At 42.0% G+C, this 19,783-nt stretch overlaps 1 protein-coding gene across 20 annotated transcripts in view; it reads right to left on the bottom strand.

The window, feature by feature from the left end:
* The window catches only part of UNC5C (unc-5 netrin receptor C), a 398,261-nt gene that overhangs the window by 119,427 nt on the left and 259,051 nt on the right, over positions 1-19,783 (bottom strand). For all 20 annotated transcript variants that reach the window (XR_013635678.1, XR_013635677.1, XR_013635666.1 and 17 more), the window contains 2 exons: positions 17,476-17,579; positions 973-1,153 (listed from right to left, as the gene is read on the bottom strand). Coding sequence is in view for 4 of the 20 variants with exons in the window: in XM_078852440.1 (XP_078708566.1) it covers positions 973-1,153; positions 17,476-17,579 (285 nt within the window). In the remaining 16 variants the exon portion in view is untranslated. The remainder of the gene's footprint in view (positions 1-972; positions 1,154-17,475; positions 17,580-19,783) is intronic.

Below are 19,783 nucleotides of genomic sequence, written 5' to 3' on the forward strand. Positions count from 1 at the left end.
TGGACGACAAGCTGGATATGAGTCAGCAGCGTGCCCTTGTTGCCAAGAAGGCCAATGGCATTTTGGGATGTATAAGTAGGGGCATAGCGAGCAGATCAAGGGACGTGATCGTCCCCCTCTATTCGACATTGGTGAGGCCTCATCTGGAGTACTGTGTCCAGTTTTGGGCCCCACACTACGAGAAGGAGGGGGAAAAATTGGAAAACATCCAGCGGAGGGCAACAAAAATGATTAGGGGACTGGAACACATGACTTATGAGGAGAGGCTGAGGGAACTGGGATTGTTTAGTCTGCGGAAGAGAAGAACGAGGGGGTATTTGATAGCTGCTTTCAACTACCTGAAAGGGGGTTCCAAAGAGGATGGATCTAGACTGTTCTCAGTGGTAGCAGATGACAGAACGAGGAGTAATGGTCTCAAGTTGCAGTGGGGGAGGTTTAGATTGGACATTAGGAAAACCTTTTTCCCTAGGAGGGTGGTGAAACACTGGAATGCGTTACCTGGGGAGGTGGTGAAATCTCCTTCCTCAGATATTTTTAAGGTCAGGCTTGACAAAGCCCTGGCCGGGATGATTTAATTGGGCATTGGTCCAGCTTTGAGCAGGGGGTTGGACTAGATGACCTCCTGAGGTCCCTTCCAACCCTGATATTCTATGATTCTAAGAGCAATAACTTCACAGGAGGCAGACCTAGCTTTCAGCTTAGGCTATTTTATGGGGGCAGAGGGGAACGTGGATGTAGAGTAAGGCAATGAGAAGACAGGGCCATCACACTTCATCTGGATAAGGGCCACATTGGCAGCCTGGCCATGCTAATTAAGATAGTGCATTACAATTGGGAACTTGTAGTTTCCACTGACCTCACTTCTGAATCTGCACCAAAGATGGTGGCAGCTGCATCACAGAACTACCCAGACCACTTCTGCCCTAGAGGCTGCACTTTGATCAATGTGCAGAAGGACAGTGCCTCACTTACCATAGACAATTACAGTGGCAGTAGTGCTTTTCCTCTTGGCGACGATGTTTTTGGCGACACAGGTGTAATTAGCTGTGTCAGAAAGACGTGCCTGCTTGATGATCAGGTTGTGATCGATGGTGATGTAAAAATTCCGATCTTCAACGGGATCAATCACCTCTTCATTTTTCAACCACTCCACCTAAAAGTTTACCAGAGACACAGTAAGGTTATCAGTCATCACCATGCCAATCCGCAGAGGCTTTAACCTCTAGATGTGTGCAATATTCGATTACTTTGCTCCTGCCAGAAACTGCTGTAAACCAAAGTACACTGTGAAGGACTCATCTGCTGAATATTGCCTATTCTGCCAATATCAGATTGCACTGAAATGAGAAGGTAGCCATCATGGAGTACAGCGTTCATTTCTTCCCCCATCTCATAGCTTCTTCTGCCATCAAAATGTTCAATGCTTTTTTTTCAAAGGCTGCCCCTGTTGTATATAACCAAATAGTTAATGCAGAATTTCAATATCTGATGGACAGTGTGAGGGACATAGATGTTGACTTTTCTTTAAAACCTTGTCTAAAATTGGGGATGTAAGGGAAAATATCTCCCACTGGTGCACTAGCGAGCACCCTAATGTATTTATTTGTTTAGCTAAACCCTTTTCTCTGTCTTATCTGTTTAGATTGTAAGCTTTTGGGGGCAGGGGTAGTCTTGTCTGTGCCTGAAGAGTGTCTAGCACAATGGGGCTTGGAGCTCAGTTGTGGTTCATGGGTGAAACTGTAATAAGAACATAAGAATGGCCATACTGAATCACACCAAAGGTCCATCCAGCCCAGTATCTGGTCTACCGACAGTGGCCAATGCCAGGTTCATCCCCCAGAGGGAATGAACCTAACAGGTAATGATCTAGTGATCTCTCTCCTGCCATCTATCTTCACCCTCTGACAAACAGAGGCTAGGGACACTATTCCTTACCCATCCCGGCTAATAGCCATTAATGGACTTAACCTTAATGAATTTATCCAGTTCTCTTTTAAACCCCGTTATAGTCCTAGCCTTGACAACCTCCTCAGGCAAGGAGTTCCACAAGTTGACTGTGCGCTGAGTGAAGCAGAACTTTCTTTTATTTGTTTTAAAACTGCTACCCATTAATTTCATTTGGTGGCCCCTAGTTCTTATATTATGGGAACAAGTAAATAACTTTTCCTTATTCACTTTCTCCATACCACTCATGATTTTATATACCTGTATCATATCCCCCCTTAGTCTCCTCTTTTCCAAGCTAAAAAAAATAAAAATAATGATAATCAAACACCCCAAATGTGAGGAAATTTATCTATTTTCTCTTTATAGTGATCAGAAGAGGGACAGTTACCAGGGGACTGAGGAATACTGAAGAATAGAAAATTGCTTATTTTTCTCCTTCTTTATGTAAAGTATATTTTCAAAAAATATTTCTGTGTTAACAACATATGATTTCATTGGTTACACAGAAAAATATTTGTAAATGTGATTTTTATCCAGACAACATTCCTTTTACTGCTAAAGAAACACTCCATTATCCTACAGCTGACGGCTGTGAGCCACTCTAGCATAAACTGGCTGAACATTCAGTGGCTTGTTTTCATTTGAACTAAGAGTGCTTTAGAGGAAGGGACGGGGGCCCTGGATGGATCAAAGCAGTGCCTTCACATCACTAGATCACTTCAGCTTGTGCCCAGAATTTAATTAAAGGAAGAAAAACAAAAACAAAAATCAACCCATTGGAACTAAAAGGTGCTAACTGCCAAGACAGGCCTGATTTGTACTGACAGACCACTACTTTTCCAAAGGTATTTGAACAACTGCCCAACCATCAACAAGACTGGAAACCAACAAAGAGCCCTCCTCCATATGATAGCCATACAGACCACTGTGACCAGTGGTGAGAGTTATTAGGGCCCCTCCTAGTTTTAGTCACATGGGGCTCAATTCATTCCTGCGTAGAGCTGGTCAAATACCGCAAAACAGAGTGTTTGTGCATATGTTTGAATTCTGATTGCCTGTTCAGCTTGACCACCTTCATTCACTTTTCTATTCAATGAGTGCAAATATCTGCACAAGAAGGTTTTTGGCTTCACTAATGTTAGAGGTATCTTTGGGTTTTTTATGTGAATACCCAGATTCAGCTGAACATGCCTATTCAGATGCAAACAACCATATATGCTGTTCATCAATTGTTATTCTCAATATTAGAAAGCTTTAGCCATCTAGTCATAGACAAAGGCAATACCATGTGATTTATGTGGCCAATCACCACAAACAGCATGTGGTGAAAGTGGACCAGTCACCAACAAGCCATAAGCTATTTTCATTCATTTAAACTGTCTAACAGTCACTAGTAGCAAATATACGTGTGTAAATATCGACAATTTCGTTTGCAAATCTTTTGCAAATAGAAGAGAGGGATAAATTCTAGGTTCAATCTGTGGAACCAAGACTGGGGCAAAGTCTGAATGGAGTGAGGCTCACCGATAGAAAAACCAGGGGATAACACAAATGACAAAGTGGGAGGGTGTATTAGAGTGACCAGATGTCCCGATTTTATAGGGACACTCCTGATTTTTGGGTTTTTTTCTTATGTAGGCTCCTATTACCCTCCACCCCCATCCCGATTTTTCACACTTGCTGTCTGGTCACCCTAGGGTGTACGGCGAGTGGGTCCAACAGGAAACCTGATTAAGCTAATCTCCAAGGTGCCTCTGCCAGCAGGCCTCTTCTACAATCCCAGGCAGAATTTAAAGCTGGTTGAACCCTTTGGGGAGGGCAGGAGTATCCACCCTCTTTTCAGGTTATGAACCCAGTAGTGCAGAGGGATGGTAAAACCTTTGGAATGGGATATAAAACCCCCCCCATAAATTTCGGTTTAGTCGGAAGATATGTGTAGAGTCTAACATATACTAAAACTCTCACTATTCAGTGTGTGTGATGGGAGGGGCAGGCCAACCTGCCTTCCCATGGATATTCCACACCATCAAATAGGAGAGCAGAGAAAGTCGGGAGAAACTTAATGGAGAGCTGCTGTAGTTCTTATGCTCCTGTGCAAATATGCCACTGCACCTGCAGGCCCCTGACTAAGGCCTCTAACTATGAATAATTTGATTGTATCTACCTGAAATGACTGAGAGAGAGAGAGAGAGAGACAGTGCACTCCTCCTCAACCTCCAGATTTCTTGGTGAAAAGTTGCTTTAAATATATTGTTATTTATATAAACACTTCCAGCAAATAGGTTCAGATCACAACTCACTTTAGAGTTGCAAGTTTTCCACTGCCTTGTTTTATTCTGGTTGAATAAAAATAAAGTGATTAAATATGTACATGGGTGTGTCCACACACTCAGATAATATATGTCATTGTTTAGTATTTAGAGTTTTATACATTTTATTATTCAAAAAATGTAATTTAATTAATAAAGTTCACCTGATCTATTCCCATTTAGCAATTTTTCATTTTTCCATACATAAGACACACTTCTTCCGCCAGTCAGACCATGTCATATTGTCATTCACTGACTTCTTCTTGCCTCCACATAAGGTTCAAAACTTCCAAGGCTCTCTAACTGCTGTCTCTCTTACAACTCCATCTTCACTTTTGCTACATCTTCTCTCCTTTTTACATTCCTCACCTGTCCTCTAACTGCATCCGATGAAGTGAGCTGTAGCTCAAGAAAGCTTAAGCTTAAATAAATTGGTTAGTCTCTAAGGTGCCACAAGTCCTCCTTTTCTTTTTGCGGATACAGACTAACACGGCTGCTACTCTGAAACCTGCTCTCTTTTCTGTTTTTCCACTTTCCCATTTAAACCTCCTTTTACACCAACCTATACTCTTGAAATAGCCTCACACTCCCTCTTTCAAAAGCCTTCTTCAAAGCTAGTTCTTTTGCAAATCTTCCGTGCTTATCTCTGCACCAACAATGGCACCTTGACTGTTTGGCAAGGAATCCAGACCATTCTTCACAATCTAATTTGTACTTTGTAAAAAAATCGTCTGGGTTAGAGTTGGTTGAAAATTTTCTGTCTAAATCTTCTTTTCAATGAAAAGTGAAAACTGTATGGAACTTTTCCCTATTGGTTGTAATTTTTCATTTTCAGTGAAATATATTGAATTTTTTTCAGTGGGGGAATAAAACACTATCACTTTTTAAATCCCCTATCCTTTTTTTCCCTTTTTCTGAATGTCTGTGTAAAAAGTGAGAGTTATTTCCCCCCCACCAAACCTAAATAAAAATGTGGTATGTATAAATAAATAAAATCAATGGTCATGGAAAATTTCAAACAAAATGAAATTTTTTCATTGCTTTTAAACAATGTTATGAAATATACTTAGTTTTTTCAGCCTGTTCCAGTCTGAATATTACATCATAAGCTGTTTGGGGCTGAGACCGAAATCACTGGACCCTCTTATACAGTGCCCTCTAATTAAATAATTGTAATTTCACTATCAATAGGGAAGTTAAATGGCCCACAAGTCTTCAAGATGGAAAATGGATATAGCAATGGCCTTAGAAAAGTGTGTGTGTGTGTGTGTGTATATATATATATATTCTATTTTGCTTGAAACTTTCCCTTAAATTATTATAATTGTCCTAGTCCCATATATTACACAGTACAAGCAGGGGTACTGTAATGTCATCGCAGTAAGTATGAAGAATCTTAGCCCCCCAGCTGCAATGGTGCAGAGTAACAGACTTTGGGTATGGTCTTTCAATCAAAAGACGAATCAACTCCATCGAGACCCCTCTCAATCTGTCTCAAGTCAACATTTTAGAAAACAGCACACTGGTTTGTAAGGAACAGGTTTATTAACAAGAGCTAGAGATACACAACCCAATTGCAAGGCTGTTAGTTTGAATGTGTTCGATTGCCTTCTCTTCATTTGTTTCCAAAGGAAGACCCAGTAATGCAAACAAAGACCCTATCCTGCCGTGGGCTTGATTTAAAGAGCCAATCTTCCAGAGCATTTAAAAAAACTGGTGGTGCAAAAAGTGCTGGAGAAATGGGGGAGAGAGAGAGAGAGAGTGCGCGCGTGCGTACGCACAACAGTTTGGAAACCATTCTGTCACAAAAGCATTCACGTTTTATTTTCCATGGAAGATCTAAGCTTTTCTCAATAATCTGCATTTCCTTGGCAAGAAGCCTGAAATTGTTCCTTCCCCTCCCCCCCCCCCCCCCCCCCGTTTCTTCCTTGGTGTTCAGCCAAATTGAGTCCTCACAGGAATCAAGTATAATCAAGACGGACAGCTTCCCATTCAGTCAGTGGCAATGTTTGTTCCCTGCATCACCCACAGGTCAAGGCTGCATACATCTAGATTGAGAAACAAGCCCAAAGCTCACTTCTCCGCACTCCTCCTTTTAGACATCAGTTTACTCTTTGTATCCCACACAGACAAGTGTGGTCTTTCTGCTTTTTTAAAACGTATTTCTGTGATACCAATACAGGACTGCAAAGCTGAGATTCTACAAAATGCTACCTATGTTAAAAAAATGAATCACTTATTGCTCCTCTTTCTGTGGTCTGCATACTGAGGACCTGCTTGTGCTCTGACTGAAGTCAATGGCAAAATTCCCATTGATTTCTGTGGGAACAGAACTGGGCCAAAATGATGGCCTAGATTCATTACAGAATAGTTTTGGTTTTCATGTACAGATCAATTTGCCTGGTCATGAAAGCATCCCTCCCCCAATACCAAAAGTGTGATTAATTACATAAATAAACGTAGGGGAGTCTTACAGCTGCTCGCAAAACTGTACATATCTTTATTCAGTCTCGACCTCTGATGAGACAATTCTGATTCGACTAAATCAGAGTGTCAGAGATAAATCCCCTTTCGTTGCTGCAAAACATAAGATCATATGAGACTAGGACTGCTATACCAGAACAAACCAAAGGTCTCTCTGTCTGGTTCTGTACACAGCCTCTGGCTCTTCCCCAAATCCCTCAAAGGAAAAAACCCTCTTCACATAATGCCCCAGAAAAATTTACTCCAAGTATAACACGTCATGTGCAAAGCAGAAAGGATTTCTTAGTCTCTGTTACACTCAGTCAAAGTCTGAAAAATATAGTTTACCAAAAGCCTCAGCTGTCATGTCCCTGTTGCAGCATCACTGCTGATTAACTTGTGTGTGTCTAAACACAGTGTCCTTTCTAATCTTCGTGCCTTATTCATTATGGGAAGCTACAATCCACTATTTGTGACATCAACATTACATCAATGGGCGTGAAGTATCATGTCACCAACACCAGATTATCATCATCACTGAAGGAAATGATCAGAGGATGGCTGGTTAGACAGGAGGTATACGTTATGTTTACACACACATTTTAGTAATCAGCAACAAGTAATGTGAAAGCCAAAAAGCACATGATTCCAATAATAATAAGCACATCTTGTGTTTTCTTGTTCAACACCACGTACAAATGTTAACTAATTAAAAACTGCTTATAACATCTAAATAAGGTTTTGGTTACCACACATTTTTACTTACTAATGGCCTAATGTTTCCAGAGTTGCTGAGCAGCTGCCACTGACTCCTGTGTTCAGCACCTCTAAAAATCAGGTGTGTGTGCGTGTGTGTCATCATCAGTGGTAAACAGACTTTATGAGAACACAGCTTATGTTCTCTTGTAAGCAGTAATTGAGCAACTGCCAAATATGCGAGGTAAGAGAATAGAGCAGAGTTGAGACAGTATAATTTATAGGTGACAGCAATTATTCATACTGTCATTATACAGGTTTTATCGATTATTTGATTTGTAAATCATATCATTCCATCCATCTTTCTTCAAGGCGTTAGGTTGTTAACCTAATATATGCAGAAAGTCATCCAAATTTCTCTAATTTTATTCTCCTGAACCAGATTTCTAAAGTGAGTATTTGTTTTGCAACTCTGCTGATGAAGTACATTTACTGGCAGAAGTCACAAGGACTCTAAATAGGTTTCTGTCTTAAAAATTCAGTAAATTAGAGAATGTCTCTAGCACTATTAATAATAAACATTTGAGTATTTTTATATATAAATAAAATTAGGCCATTAGTAACTAAATATGTGTGTGAACCAAAACCTCATATAAAAATAACATAAAAATATGTGTGTAAGTATCACTGAAATCAATCAATCAATCAATCAATCAATCAATCAATCAATCAGTGAAATAAGTTTGACTTCAATTTTCTTTCATCAAACCAGAAATCCTTCAATTTGGGACATAACCATCATGAACAGTAGAAGTTTTCCCATGTGGAGAGAATATCAATGGAAAATGTCAGTGATATAACACTCAATATTCTTCCACATTAGCCTTCCCTTACAAAGGAAAGGAAACTGTGAAATCCACGACAATTCACTCTGAGTTTGTAAGCTCCTTGGGGCAAATACTGTCATTTACTGTATGTTTGTACAGTGCGTAGTACAACAAGAACCTGGCCTGTCTGAGGCCTCTAGGTGCTAAAGTAAGATAAAATGTTAGATAATAATAAGAAATGCTGAAAGAAGTGCTGTGGTACAAAGAACATGTAAAGGTCTCCTGATTTTGACTATGACTCCTTATGTTCTTTGGATTTAATTTTCAGACCAGTGAGCACCATGACTGCCACCAACTCTATTTTATCTGTGTGCACTGTGTTGCTTCCAAACCTGTCATGACACCATGCTGTCACAGTGACTGGCTGAGGAAACACACAATCCGAAGCAACGCACCTTGCAGCTTATTCTTTCTCATTCTACTCCCTGGTGAGAGACAGATGCGTTGTCTCTAATTATTCACTGATTGGTATCGGGAGATATATTAACATAATTGGCACATTTGTTCTAATTAACAGAGGGAATCTGCCACATGCCACCCAACATGATATGTGAGACCATCAGCAAGAAAAACCCACAATAATCACGACGGCTATATCTCGGTGCTCGAATCAGGATGTTTTGAGCAGCGGACTAAAATAATGCAACACACATGGAAATGAGAGCATATGAAGTAGCGCAAGATTTCAGTGCAGACTACAAGAGGAGAGAGTACATTAATCAAACGTGATTATATAAATGGGAAAAGCTATTACAGGAGCCAATTACTGATACAAACTCAGCCATGCCAAGCTACTAGCATGATCGAGAGGCTGAAACCCCTTGGGAAGCTTTTTTGACTGGTTTAGAAACTGCTGGAGGTGGAAGCTTCACGACAGAAGATAAGAGATGGAAAAGGCACATACGGTCGTCTAGACTAGATCCTCTGCCCTTGCCAATGCAGGATTGTTCCTCACAATTCTCTCTCTTGTGATTGTGGCAGCTGAAACAGCATTTTATTTTATTTTTTAAGTCTGCACTGGGTCGGATCCTGTCAGGTGCTCAGCCCCCCACAAACGTCACTGAAGACATTAGCCCCAATCTTGATGTCATTAATTTAGTTCTTACTTAAGCAAAACTCATTGATTTCCAGGAACAAAATTCAAGGACTGCAAGATTTGGCCTCTTGACTTCAACGAGAGATTTGCTTGACTAAAAACAGAATCAGACCCAGAGGATTTGGCACCACTGGATTGCTGGCTGCTCAGCACCTAACAGGAACTACCGAACATTTTCCAACCTACTGCCTGAACCGTGCAATTTCTTGCTAGTATCTGGGCTCCCTTATTATGCAGTCATAGAGACAGAATAAAATTATATTGCTCTCCTGAACAGTATCTCTACTGAACTTGCATTTCTTCCAACGCTCATATTTTAATCACAGCTCTAGGCACCCTTACCAGAACCTTTGGTCTGGGAAAGTAGGGTACACATGAGTTACTACAACAGTCGGACCATAGAGAGACTTAGCTTGCACCATAAAGACATTAATCACAAGCGTAGGTCTGCTGATTAAAATAAAAAATATATATACACTGGTGAAATAAACTACCAGTCTGTACCGAGCATGAGACATCCAAGTGAGAAACTCAGACCCTCAGAGATTTCTGAGGAGTCACTGAGCTAACAAGTATTCTAGTTATCTTGAGAGTTCAATGCCTCTTTGAAGACTACTGATATTTAATGTTTGGATTTGGTTTCAAATCCATGCTTTCATCCTACCAACTGCCCACTAAATAGGATGCTGTTCTTTGTGTGCTAGTGACAGGAAATGGATTTCTACACTTTTTTTTTTTTAAAGGTGGTCTCCAAAGAGGCTGAAATTACAACTATGAGCGACTACAAAACACATACCAGGAATAAGACAGCAAGCACAAACCACAGTGACATTTTATTCAGTTGTCGTTATTTCTGCTTCTATTGCCAATAAGGGGGATTTGTTTTCCTGCTGTGGAAACACTTCCTTAATTGCACATATGTCCAGCTCACTGCTTGAGTACTAAAATCTATACAGAGTGTGCTGTCGAAGCGATATAAATTCTAGCTGTTTTTGAGAATGTTACAACTTTGCTTTAACTACTACACGGAGGTGAACTTTTATTAAAAAAAGCCTCACAGCTGAAGATGGACTAGACGGCTCAGGTAATGGGATATGGAAAACTTCACTGTTAGGTTTATGGATACAGTAGAACCTCAGAGTTACGAACACCTCAGGAATGGAGGTTGTTCATAACTCTGAAACGTTCATAACTGAACAAAACGGTATGGTTCTTCTTTCAAAAGTTTACAGCTGAACATTGACTTAATGCAGCTTTGAAACTTTACTAAGCAGAAGAAAATTGCCAGAACACCCGATCGAAAAGGGACTGGGTCGAAAAGGGACCCTGGCAGCTCCGGTCAGCTGTGCTGACCGAGCTGCTAAAATTCCAGTTGGCCCCAGGGGGCTAAGGCAGGTTCCCTGCCTGGCTCCATGTGGTTCCTGGAAGTGGCGGCATGTCCTCCAGCTCCTAGGTGGAGTGGCAGATGGTGGGCTCTGTGCACTGCCCCCACCCGTAGGCACCATCCTAAGCGCCGGTTCCACAGATCTCATTGGCCTGGAACTGTGGCCAATGAGAGCTGCGGGGGAAGTGCCTGCAGGGAGGGGCAGCACGCATAGCCCCCTGGCCAACCCTCTGCCAAGGAGCTGGAGAAAATGCTGCCACTTCCCGGGAGCTGTGTGGACTTCCTTTGTCCCCATGAAATGCCGGCGCCGCCTGAGGTCAGCACTGCCTGGAGCCCACACCTCCTCCCACATCCCAATCTCTGTCCCAGCCCTAAGGCCCCTCGTGCACTCTGAACCTCTCGGCCCCAGCGTGGAGCCCCCTCCTGCACTCCAAACCCCTCATCCCCGGCCCCACCCCAGAGCCCGCATCCCCAGCTGGAGCCCTCACTCCCTTCTGCACCCCAACCCTCTACCACAGCCCAGAGCCCCCTCCTGCACCCTAAACCCCGCATCCCCAGCCAACCCTAGAGCCTGCACCCCCAGCTGGAGCCCCTCACCCCATCCTGCACCCAACCCTTTGCCCCAGCCTAGAGCCCCCTCCTGCATCCCAAATCCCTGGCCCCACCCCAGAGCCTGCACCCCCAGCCGGAGCCCTCACCCCGTCCCACACTCCAACCCTCCCGCCCCGAAAATGAGCAAGTGAGCGAGGGTGGGGAGGGGAGCTGGCAAGAAAGGAGGAGGAGCCATTTTACCACAGATTGCCAGCAAGAGAACAGTGTGGGAGCTCTGACGTTAGAGCACGAAGCACTAGCACTCACACCACTCGGTTTGAGCACTAACCCTGGAGAATGTACTTCCCCAGGAAGGAATCGTGTAAAATACTGTGGCTAGAAAACGTTGTGAATGCCACTGAAAGTTCCAGTTGTACAAGCTACGTTAATGGTAATCAACTCATGGTACTTCAGAGCCTAAAAGAACTATATCCTGCAGGGATCAGGGGTTCTGGTCATTGTGCCAAAAGCATGAAGTGATGGACTAATCTTCTGGGGGAGCAGGGTAATCTGGCTCTAGGGTATGGGACCAGTGCATTTGGAAATCTTGCTAATAGCTGTTGTGTTTACATTCTCCTACGTTATAAATCTTCTAAAAATATACAGAAAAACCTGCTGTTATTAACTGGAGGCCATGAAGGAAAGTGGTGCCAGGCAGCTGTACTTTGATTCCCAGAGCCATCCTGGGCAGCACAGGGCAGGGTAATGAGAGAGAAATGCCTGGCGGCATGCACCTCACTGCTTCTTTTAAAAAAGATGCACATCATAGTATTCGCAGAGGGTACGTCTACACTGCAGCTGTGAGCCTCCCAACCTGGGTAGACAGACTTGTGCTGGGGGAACTGGGGCTAGCATGCTAAAAATAGCAGGGTTGACATTCCGGCTTGGGCTCTCAAGCCTAGAGCACACTAGCTCAATCCTCACCAGTACGAACCTATCTTGGCAGGCTTGCTTGCAGCTGTATGTAGACATGCCCAGAGAGATGAGAGGCCTGGCTGTTTCTCCAGACCAACAGACCAGGCCTATTGTGGCTGTGAAGCATTCACTGGATTATAACACTTTTTAAAGCTAGGGACAAATTCTTCCCACGCTTACACCAATGCGTCCCCACAGGCTGCCAGTGGATTTGCACTGGTGTAAACGAGGGAGGACTTTAGCCTCTGGAGTGAATTCTTGCCCTGCTACTGCACTGCGGGCAAGGAAAGAGGCTGTCTATGCCCTTATCACCTATTTGCACAACTGAAAGTAGGAGCTTGGGAATTTGCCAACAGTCTGTGTTGGCATTTGGTAAGTAAAGGAAGACGGAGAGATGTGCCTCCTTACATGCCACAGATCAACTTGGCCCCTTTCAGCCTCTCTCTTATTGATACCTGACCCACAGGTAATTCTATCATGTAACACAAGGGACCACAAATGACAATGCCATTTCCCAGCTGATCCACATCCATGGCCATCAACTCTCTGTTCTCCTCCCTACAAGCTCACTTTACTGCAGGGAATATAAAATACTGCTTGGATGACAATGAGCTTGCATGGAAATGCATACACATGAAGTTCTAATTAAGGAATAACTGCAGCAAAACATAAGCCCTCTCATGAAACAAAGCAAACAGCAGTCATATTAATAATCAATTGGATGGAGCAGCCACCTGATGCTGCCTATTTGGAGAAGTCCCTAGTTGCCACCAGCTTTTTGCTCAGGCAAAACCAGCTGAATAAAGTCTACGCCACACTCATTTTGACTCGGCAAAACAACTCCTCCATGTGCCACTTGACTCCTTGATGGTTTTTTCTCTCCCCTTCCTAATTAAACATGCAAAGATAGATAAATATAATGCCAGTTTTTAAGCTCAGCTGGGTCACCAAGTTTGTACGCTGTGTCCAATTATAATTAGAAAAGCAATTATCTCCTTGTTGAAGGTGCAGCAAATCACACATTTCAATGCAAAACTTCATTTAGCTGCTTATGGCATATTAACTAATCTTACATCTCATTGATGTTTTGATCTATAACCTATTGCAAGGAGCTAATTTGATGGGGCTGCATGTCTCTGAGTCTATTTCTCACTCACAATATGATACTGAACATAAATTAAATATATGATATGATAAAGAACAAATTAAATGAGCAAAGGGATTAATTGCTAATAATTCTGCTGCGTTACCTTGGGAGAATCCCAGTATGTGCCCCATCAAGAATGTGCTCCTTTCTTGGCTTTTCAGAGATGCCAAAAAGAGTCCACATGCCAAGAAGAGGCAGAAATAATACTGAGGCTTCAGATGGAATCCACAGGATTGGAACTGGTTGATCTTCAGAAGTGCTACACGCCTGCAGATCTCATTGATTTTGACTGGAGTTCAGGGTTCTTAGCATCTCCGAAAATAAGGCCCCTAATGCCTAGTGATGGTCAATTGCAAATCTCAAAAAGTCTTATTTGTTTAAATAAGCATCCAACAGTTCAGACGCTCTTTATCTGATCATCTTTTATCTCGGTATAATCCGGTGTCTCAACTGAGGAAAGGCGCAATATAATGTGGCACCAATACAGAGCAATGGATTTTGCAGCTTCTTTTCTCATTCCTCTCCCAGATGATTTCAATAGAGTTACACCAGGAATTAATTTGCCCCTTTAGTTATGTGCAGAAATATCATAAGAATCTCGCTTATGGTATTTTAGCATTTCCACTGCTTGTCTGGGGCACAGACAGGAAATACCCAACTCTTACCCAGACATTGCAGAACTCTAGAAAGGTTTGGTGTGAGTTTGGTTCTAAAATTTGATGTGCTCCATGTGGACTGGTTTCCCATCCTTACCGAAGCCCTAATGCACACAATTAAGGATTTCTTTGGAGGCACTGCAATGCTTTGGAAACCTAGAAAGAGCCAGAGCTGTTGCTTTTTTGTGTTTTTTTGCCATTTCGCTGCTCATTTTCCCTACTGTGTCAGTTCTCCTTCTGCAACCTGCCAGAGTGCAGCTGGCATTACTGCTGTTCTTAGTTGGTGGTCAGGGTATACAGCCACAGAGAAGTTGATTTGATTCCATAGTGACTGAACAAATCATCCGTTGCCTTTCCTGGTCCCCAGTGAGCAAGCAGGATGAATTTTGCTTCAGACCTTCAGAGCATTGTGTTGCAACACACACCCTTGTATTTGGATCTTGGGCTTTTTAAGTGTCTACAGTTTCAATCTACTCTAATGCACATGATGCCTTAGTGGAGCTGAAGCACTGGTAAGTGCTGCTTTAAAAGCTTTGCTCCCTCATCTCTGCCTTAGTCTTTCTTCCTCCCTGGGGGAGGGGGCGAGGGGCTGGCATAAAAACTGTGACATAGCTCAAACCTACTAAAAACAAAAGGATCTGTCCTGCCATTGATCCATAGGGGCTTGATGTGGTTAACTGCCATTTACCATGCTTGGAATACATGTCTAAATCCTCTTTGCATTGACAGGGATATATTCTCTATCCTCCTAACAGTGGGTTGTTTCCCGCACTTCATAATACAAGTTAAAAGAAAGAGAAATAAACAAAAGTAAAACAATTCAGTGACAGGGTTATACAGTAATATCACTGTGAATTATGTTACCTGCAACACAGGACTTTTTTAAAACTATTCACCATTTCGAAAACTGGAAAAATGCAAGAAAATGTGGGTCGCCAATTGCTCTGTATTGGACAGCAGGGTAATCTGTCTCTGGGGCACAGAAGCAGTCCCTGTAATGAGGAATAATTTGAAGTACTCTTGTCTGCCTCATCGAATCTGGAAACATTGCTAATAGCTGTTGTGTTTACATTACCCAGACAGACTTGGGATGTCAGGAATCAAAACATTCTTTCTATAATGTGAGAGAGCCTAACAGCTGATTGCCTGCCTTCCTGGAGTCCCTTCTTTCTCGGTTAACTATATCATCATATCAGAAAGTTCTCCGAACAAATAAATGAAGTCTTAAACAAAGAACACATTCATCTCTAAATTAAAATAATCATGTAATCCTTCAACCCACCAAGTTACCTTTCATCTTCCCATTTTTTAAAATTTATCACACCAGCTGCAGCAAGTGCCAGTAATAAAGTGTCACATTAAGGTATTCCTATTCATTAGTGTTCAGGCCTTTGTTCTTTTAATAGCGCTGGAAAGAGTCTACAAAGAAGCTGCATTAGGCTGCTCTCCAATCTGGGTGTCTGATCTCCCTCCTGACTTCAAAAGTGAGAAGGGGGGGGGAGGGGGAAGAAACATTAAGAATCATTCTTTTGAATGTCAGACAGGGTATATGACTCCTGAGCCTGCCAAGTGTGAATTGGTGTCTGCCCCGGCCATGGCACAAATAAGTTCCACAGCCAGTTAGCTTGCAGCCATGAATCTTTACTACCTAACAAAGTGAACTGTCAGAGAGTATGAAAAAGAGCAATTATTATATGGTCAGCTCACGGAGAATCTTTTCAGAGATCAGTTTCTTGGGATATGCTGCACTAAGAAGTGTACACAGGAACCAGGGTATATTAGCCTTTAAAGCAGTTCAGTGGAAGGAGGATACATTTAATCTGATTTAAGAAAAAGACAATTAAAAAGGCTAACGCTTCTTCCATAATGTTTGTGACAGAGACAAGTGCCCCCTTTCTACTCATCATGCTAACTCATGCTGTTTGTCTCTCCTGCACATAATCAGGCTTTCTGGGTTTTTTGATAGAAGAGATGAACTAGCTGTTAAGTCGCTGAGAGGTGCAGAGCATACATACTACACACATACTAACTGCCACTCATGAGGAAGCTCAGCTCCCAGTGAAGGTAATGCAGTCCCCACTATCCGAGAGCATCTGCAATATGACATGCCCTGTTATAAATACACTTGTCAAGGCACAACAGTCGGTTGGTAGGATGCTAAGAAGCAACAAAAGTTGATAAGTTCTTGAGGAAAGTCAACTGATTAATATCATGTCTGTCAGAGAGCTGGCTTGCCAGACTCAATCACTTTTTTGAGCTTCTCAGGATCTTAAAGAGGAAAGAAAACAACCTACTGAATAGTGTGTGTGTGTGTGTAATCTACTATGTTAATCATTCCTTCTGTTTGTGGGCATTTTTTTGCAATTCTGATTAGATCCAAGATCAAGTTTGATAGGGATGTAACATGTTAAGCATGCTCTCCTGAGAAATCAGTCATCAACAGTGAATGACAACCACTTTGCTACTTAACCATGACAGCCTAACTTCTCCTAATGCAAATTGGCATCAGTTTCTTCTGAGCATAGTAGAGAAAAAATGAGGAGAATTCTGATGAGGGAATTACCATCATTAACAATAATTTTTTCTACTAATCAGCAGAGTTGAATTTAGAATTTCAGAGGTCCCTCTGTGATTCTGAAACCCCCCTCCTGTGAGGAATGAGGTCAAAGCCTTGTTCCACCAGCACCACCACCATGCTGAGGTGAGCTCCTTTTCATGGAGGAGCCAATCACTGCCAGTGTGCACAGTTTTTGCTAAATAGTGCAGGGTTACTCCTGCCAGTACGAAAACAGAGTACCCTTGCCTGTGTTTTTCATTGCTGTTCGATGGAACAGATAAGCCATGTTAGAAGATGGATTATTTTCCTTCACACCACACTGTTTCAGCTTTGGGAAGTCCCTTATCAGATCATGGCAGGGGCCCTCGTACTGTGCTATGCAGTCTGTGTGTGAGTGTGTGCACACAAATGTGTGAGGAAAATTAAATACTGCAAATTAAAAATAAAATGTTTTAGTAAGACATGAAAGCCAGTTGCCTCAAGGACAGCAATTACTTTCACTTTAAAAAAAGACAAGAAAAAAACAACAGGGTTGCGTTCATAAATCCCACCAGGTATTTGTCCTACTGATGTGTTCTGATTTCATGAAAGAGAACAAAAAATAAAACTGAACTGCCTACGGCTCTGCCCAGTGGGGCATTCTAATTGACTCCAAAGTCATTAATCAGTTCCCAATCAATCTATTCTACCAGCAGCAGGCAGTTAGGTCTCCATTACCATCCATTCATCATGCCATACCCTAATTCACTGCACCATTAGCCACATATTAGGCCTCAGTTAGGACAACTAAGTGGCAATTGCTAGCGCAGGAAGCTGCTGTCACTCACCTCAGCTACTGGGATGCCTTCAGGTGGACGGCATTGGAGAAGGACTTCCTGTTCCAAAGACACTTCTTTCCCCAGGGGCTCCTGTTCAAAAGTCTTCCGGAGATCTAGTAAAAACCAAAAGCAGGTTGTGAAGTCATTAATTCTTGCAAAGATTTACAGATGATTGTAGTCATGCAGAATGCATGTTGGGGTTGGCATCAGTTCCAAGCAGACAGGAAGACACAATCACTGTCCTGAAGAGACCCTCATCTAAAAAGACTGGAAAATATTTTCACTTCATTTTATCATGTTGGAGAACTTACATGGGAAAAGATTTCTTAGCAATTTTATTATTATGTATTATTTTTATTACTGTATGCCTAGAAGTCCCACTCACAGACTACAACCCTATTGTGCTAGGCACTATACAAACAGAACAAAAACAGAGCTTCCTGCGGCATATTCTTGTCAGAGCTGCTGCCGACTTGGTGTGCATCCATGCCACACCCAGTGCAGGGCTGTGACTACAAACCATAGTTTTGGAAAAATAGAAAAGACAGTGTGCATCACTACTACAGTGTGTTGTTTTTAGGGTTCTCAATAAAACCTTGCTTTCCAGGGGTCTTAAAACTATAGCAGGAAAACGTACCCTGAACTAGAAGTTGGTGTGGTCTAGTGGTTGGTGCAAGAAGGCTGGTAGTAAGGACTTACTAATTTTATTTCTGGCTGTGCTGAGGACTAGCTACCTGACCTTGAGAATGTTGACTCATCTCTCTGTTTGCTTCACCTCCTTAGGCCAGGTCTACACTACAGACCTATATCAGTATAAGTATGTGGCTCATGGGTATGAAAAATCCACACACCCCAGTTACATAGTTATACCAACTTAACCCCCTGTGTAGACAGCGCTATGTCCTCAGGAGAACTTCTCCCATTGAAATAGCTACAACCTCATGGAGAGGTGGATTAACTACGCTGACGGGAGATGCTCTTCCATCGGCATAGGAGCCGCTATAGCACTGAACATGAAAACAAGCTTTTAGTTTGCTCAGCATTAAAAGGATATAACACCACCTAGCTCAAAGGAGTGTTTGTGAGGTTTAATCCATTCATGTTGGTAAAGAACATTGAGTCCTTCAGAGTAACGGTGCTTCAGAAGTGCAATGCAGTCTCAGTTTTTCTTTTAGATTTTAAATAAGCAAAAATTAATAACTGTATTTAGTTGAGTAAAATACAAAAATAGAGTTTAATGTTTAATGCATCTATAAAGATACTCCCAAAGGAGATGCATTGCCTCCATACAGCAAATGTATTTAATATATTTTATTCAATATCTTCATAAATGATTTGGATAATGGCAGAGAGAGCACACTTATAAAGTTTGCTGATGATACCAAGCTGGGAGGGATTGCAAATGCTTTGGAGGACAGGATTAGAATTCAAATTGATCTTGATAAACTGGAGAAATAGTCTGAAATAGATTGGATGAAATTCAGCGAGGACACATGATGCAAAGTACCGCACTTAGGAAGGAATAATTAATTGCACAAATACAAAATGGGAAATGACTGCCTAGGAAGGAGTAGTGCAGAAAAGGATTTGGGGGCTATTGTGGATCACAGACTAAATATGAGTCAACAATGTAATACTGTTGGAAAAGAAGCAAACAAGACATGAGAAGTAATTCTTTCACGCTGCTCAGCACCAATAAGGCCACAGCTGGAGTATTTTAGAGTGGTAGCCGTGTTAGTCTGTATCAGCAAAAAAAAACAAACTAGAAGAACTTGTGGCACCTTGAAGGCTAACAAATTTATTTGGGCATAAGCTTTCATGGGCTAAAACCCACTTCATCGGATGCATGGAGTGGAAAATACAGTAGGAAGATAATCCTGGAGCATTGTGTCCAGTACCGGGCACCGCATCGTGGGAAAGATGTGGACAAATTGGAGAAAGTCCAGAGGAAAGCAACAAAATGATTAAAGGTTTAGAAAACATGACCCACAAGGAAAGATTAAAAAAAATGGATTTGTTTAGTCTGATGGACAGGAGAAGAAACAATGGGTTTAAATTGCAGGAAGGGAGATTTAGGTTACACATTAGGAAAAACTTCCTAACTGTAAGGATAGTTAAGCACTTGAACAAATTACCTAGGGAGTTTATGGAATCTCCATCACTGAAGGTTTTTAGGAACAGGGTCAAGGTTAGTCTAGATAATACTTAGTCCTGCCTCAGTGCAGGGGACTGGACTAGATAACCTATCAAGGTCCCTTCCAGTTTTACATTTCTGTGAAACTATGATTCTACATCCAACATGTGTATATAAATGCAT

Source organism: Lepidochelys kempii, chromosome 4 (assembly GCF_965140285.1).
Source record: "Lepidochelys kempii isolate rLepKem1 chromosome 4, rLepKem1.hap1, whole genome shotgun sequence".
NCBI classification, from domain to species: Eukaryota; Metazoa; Chordata; order Testudines; family Cheloniidae; genus Lepidochelys; species Lepidochelys kempii.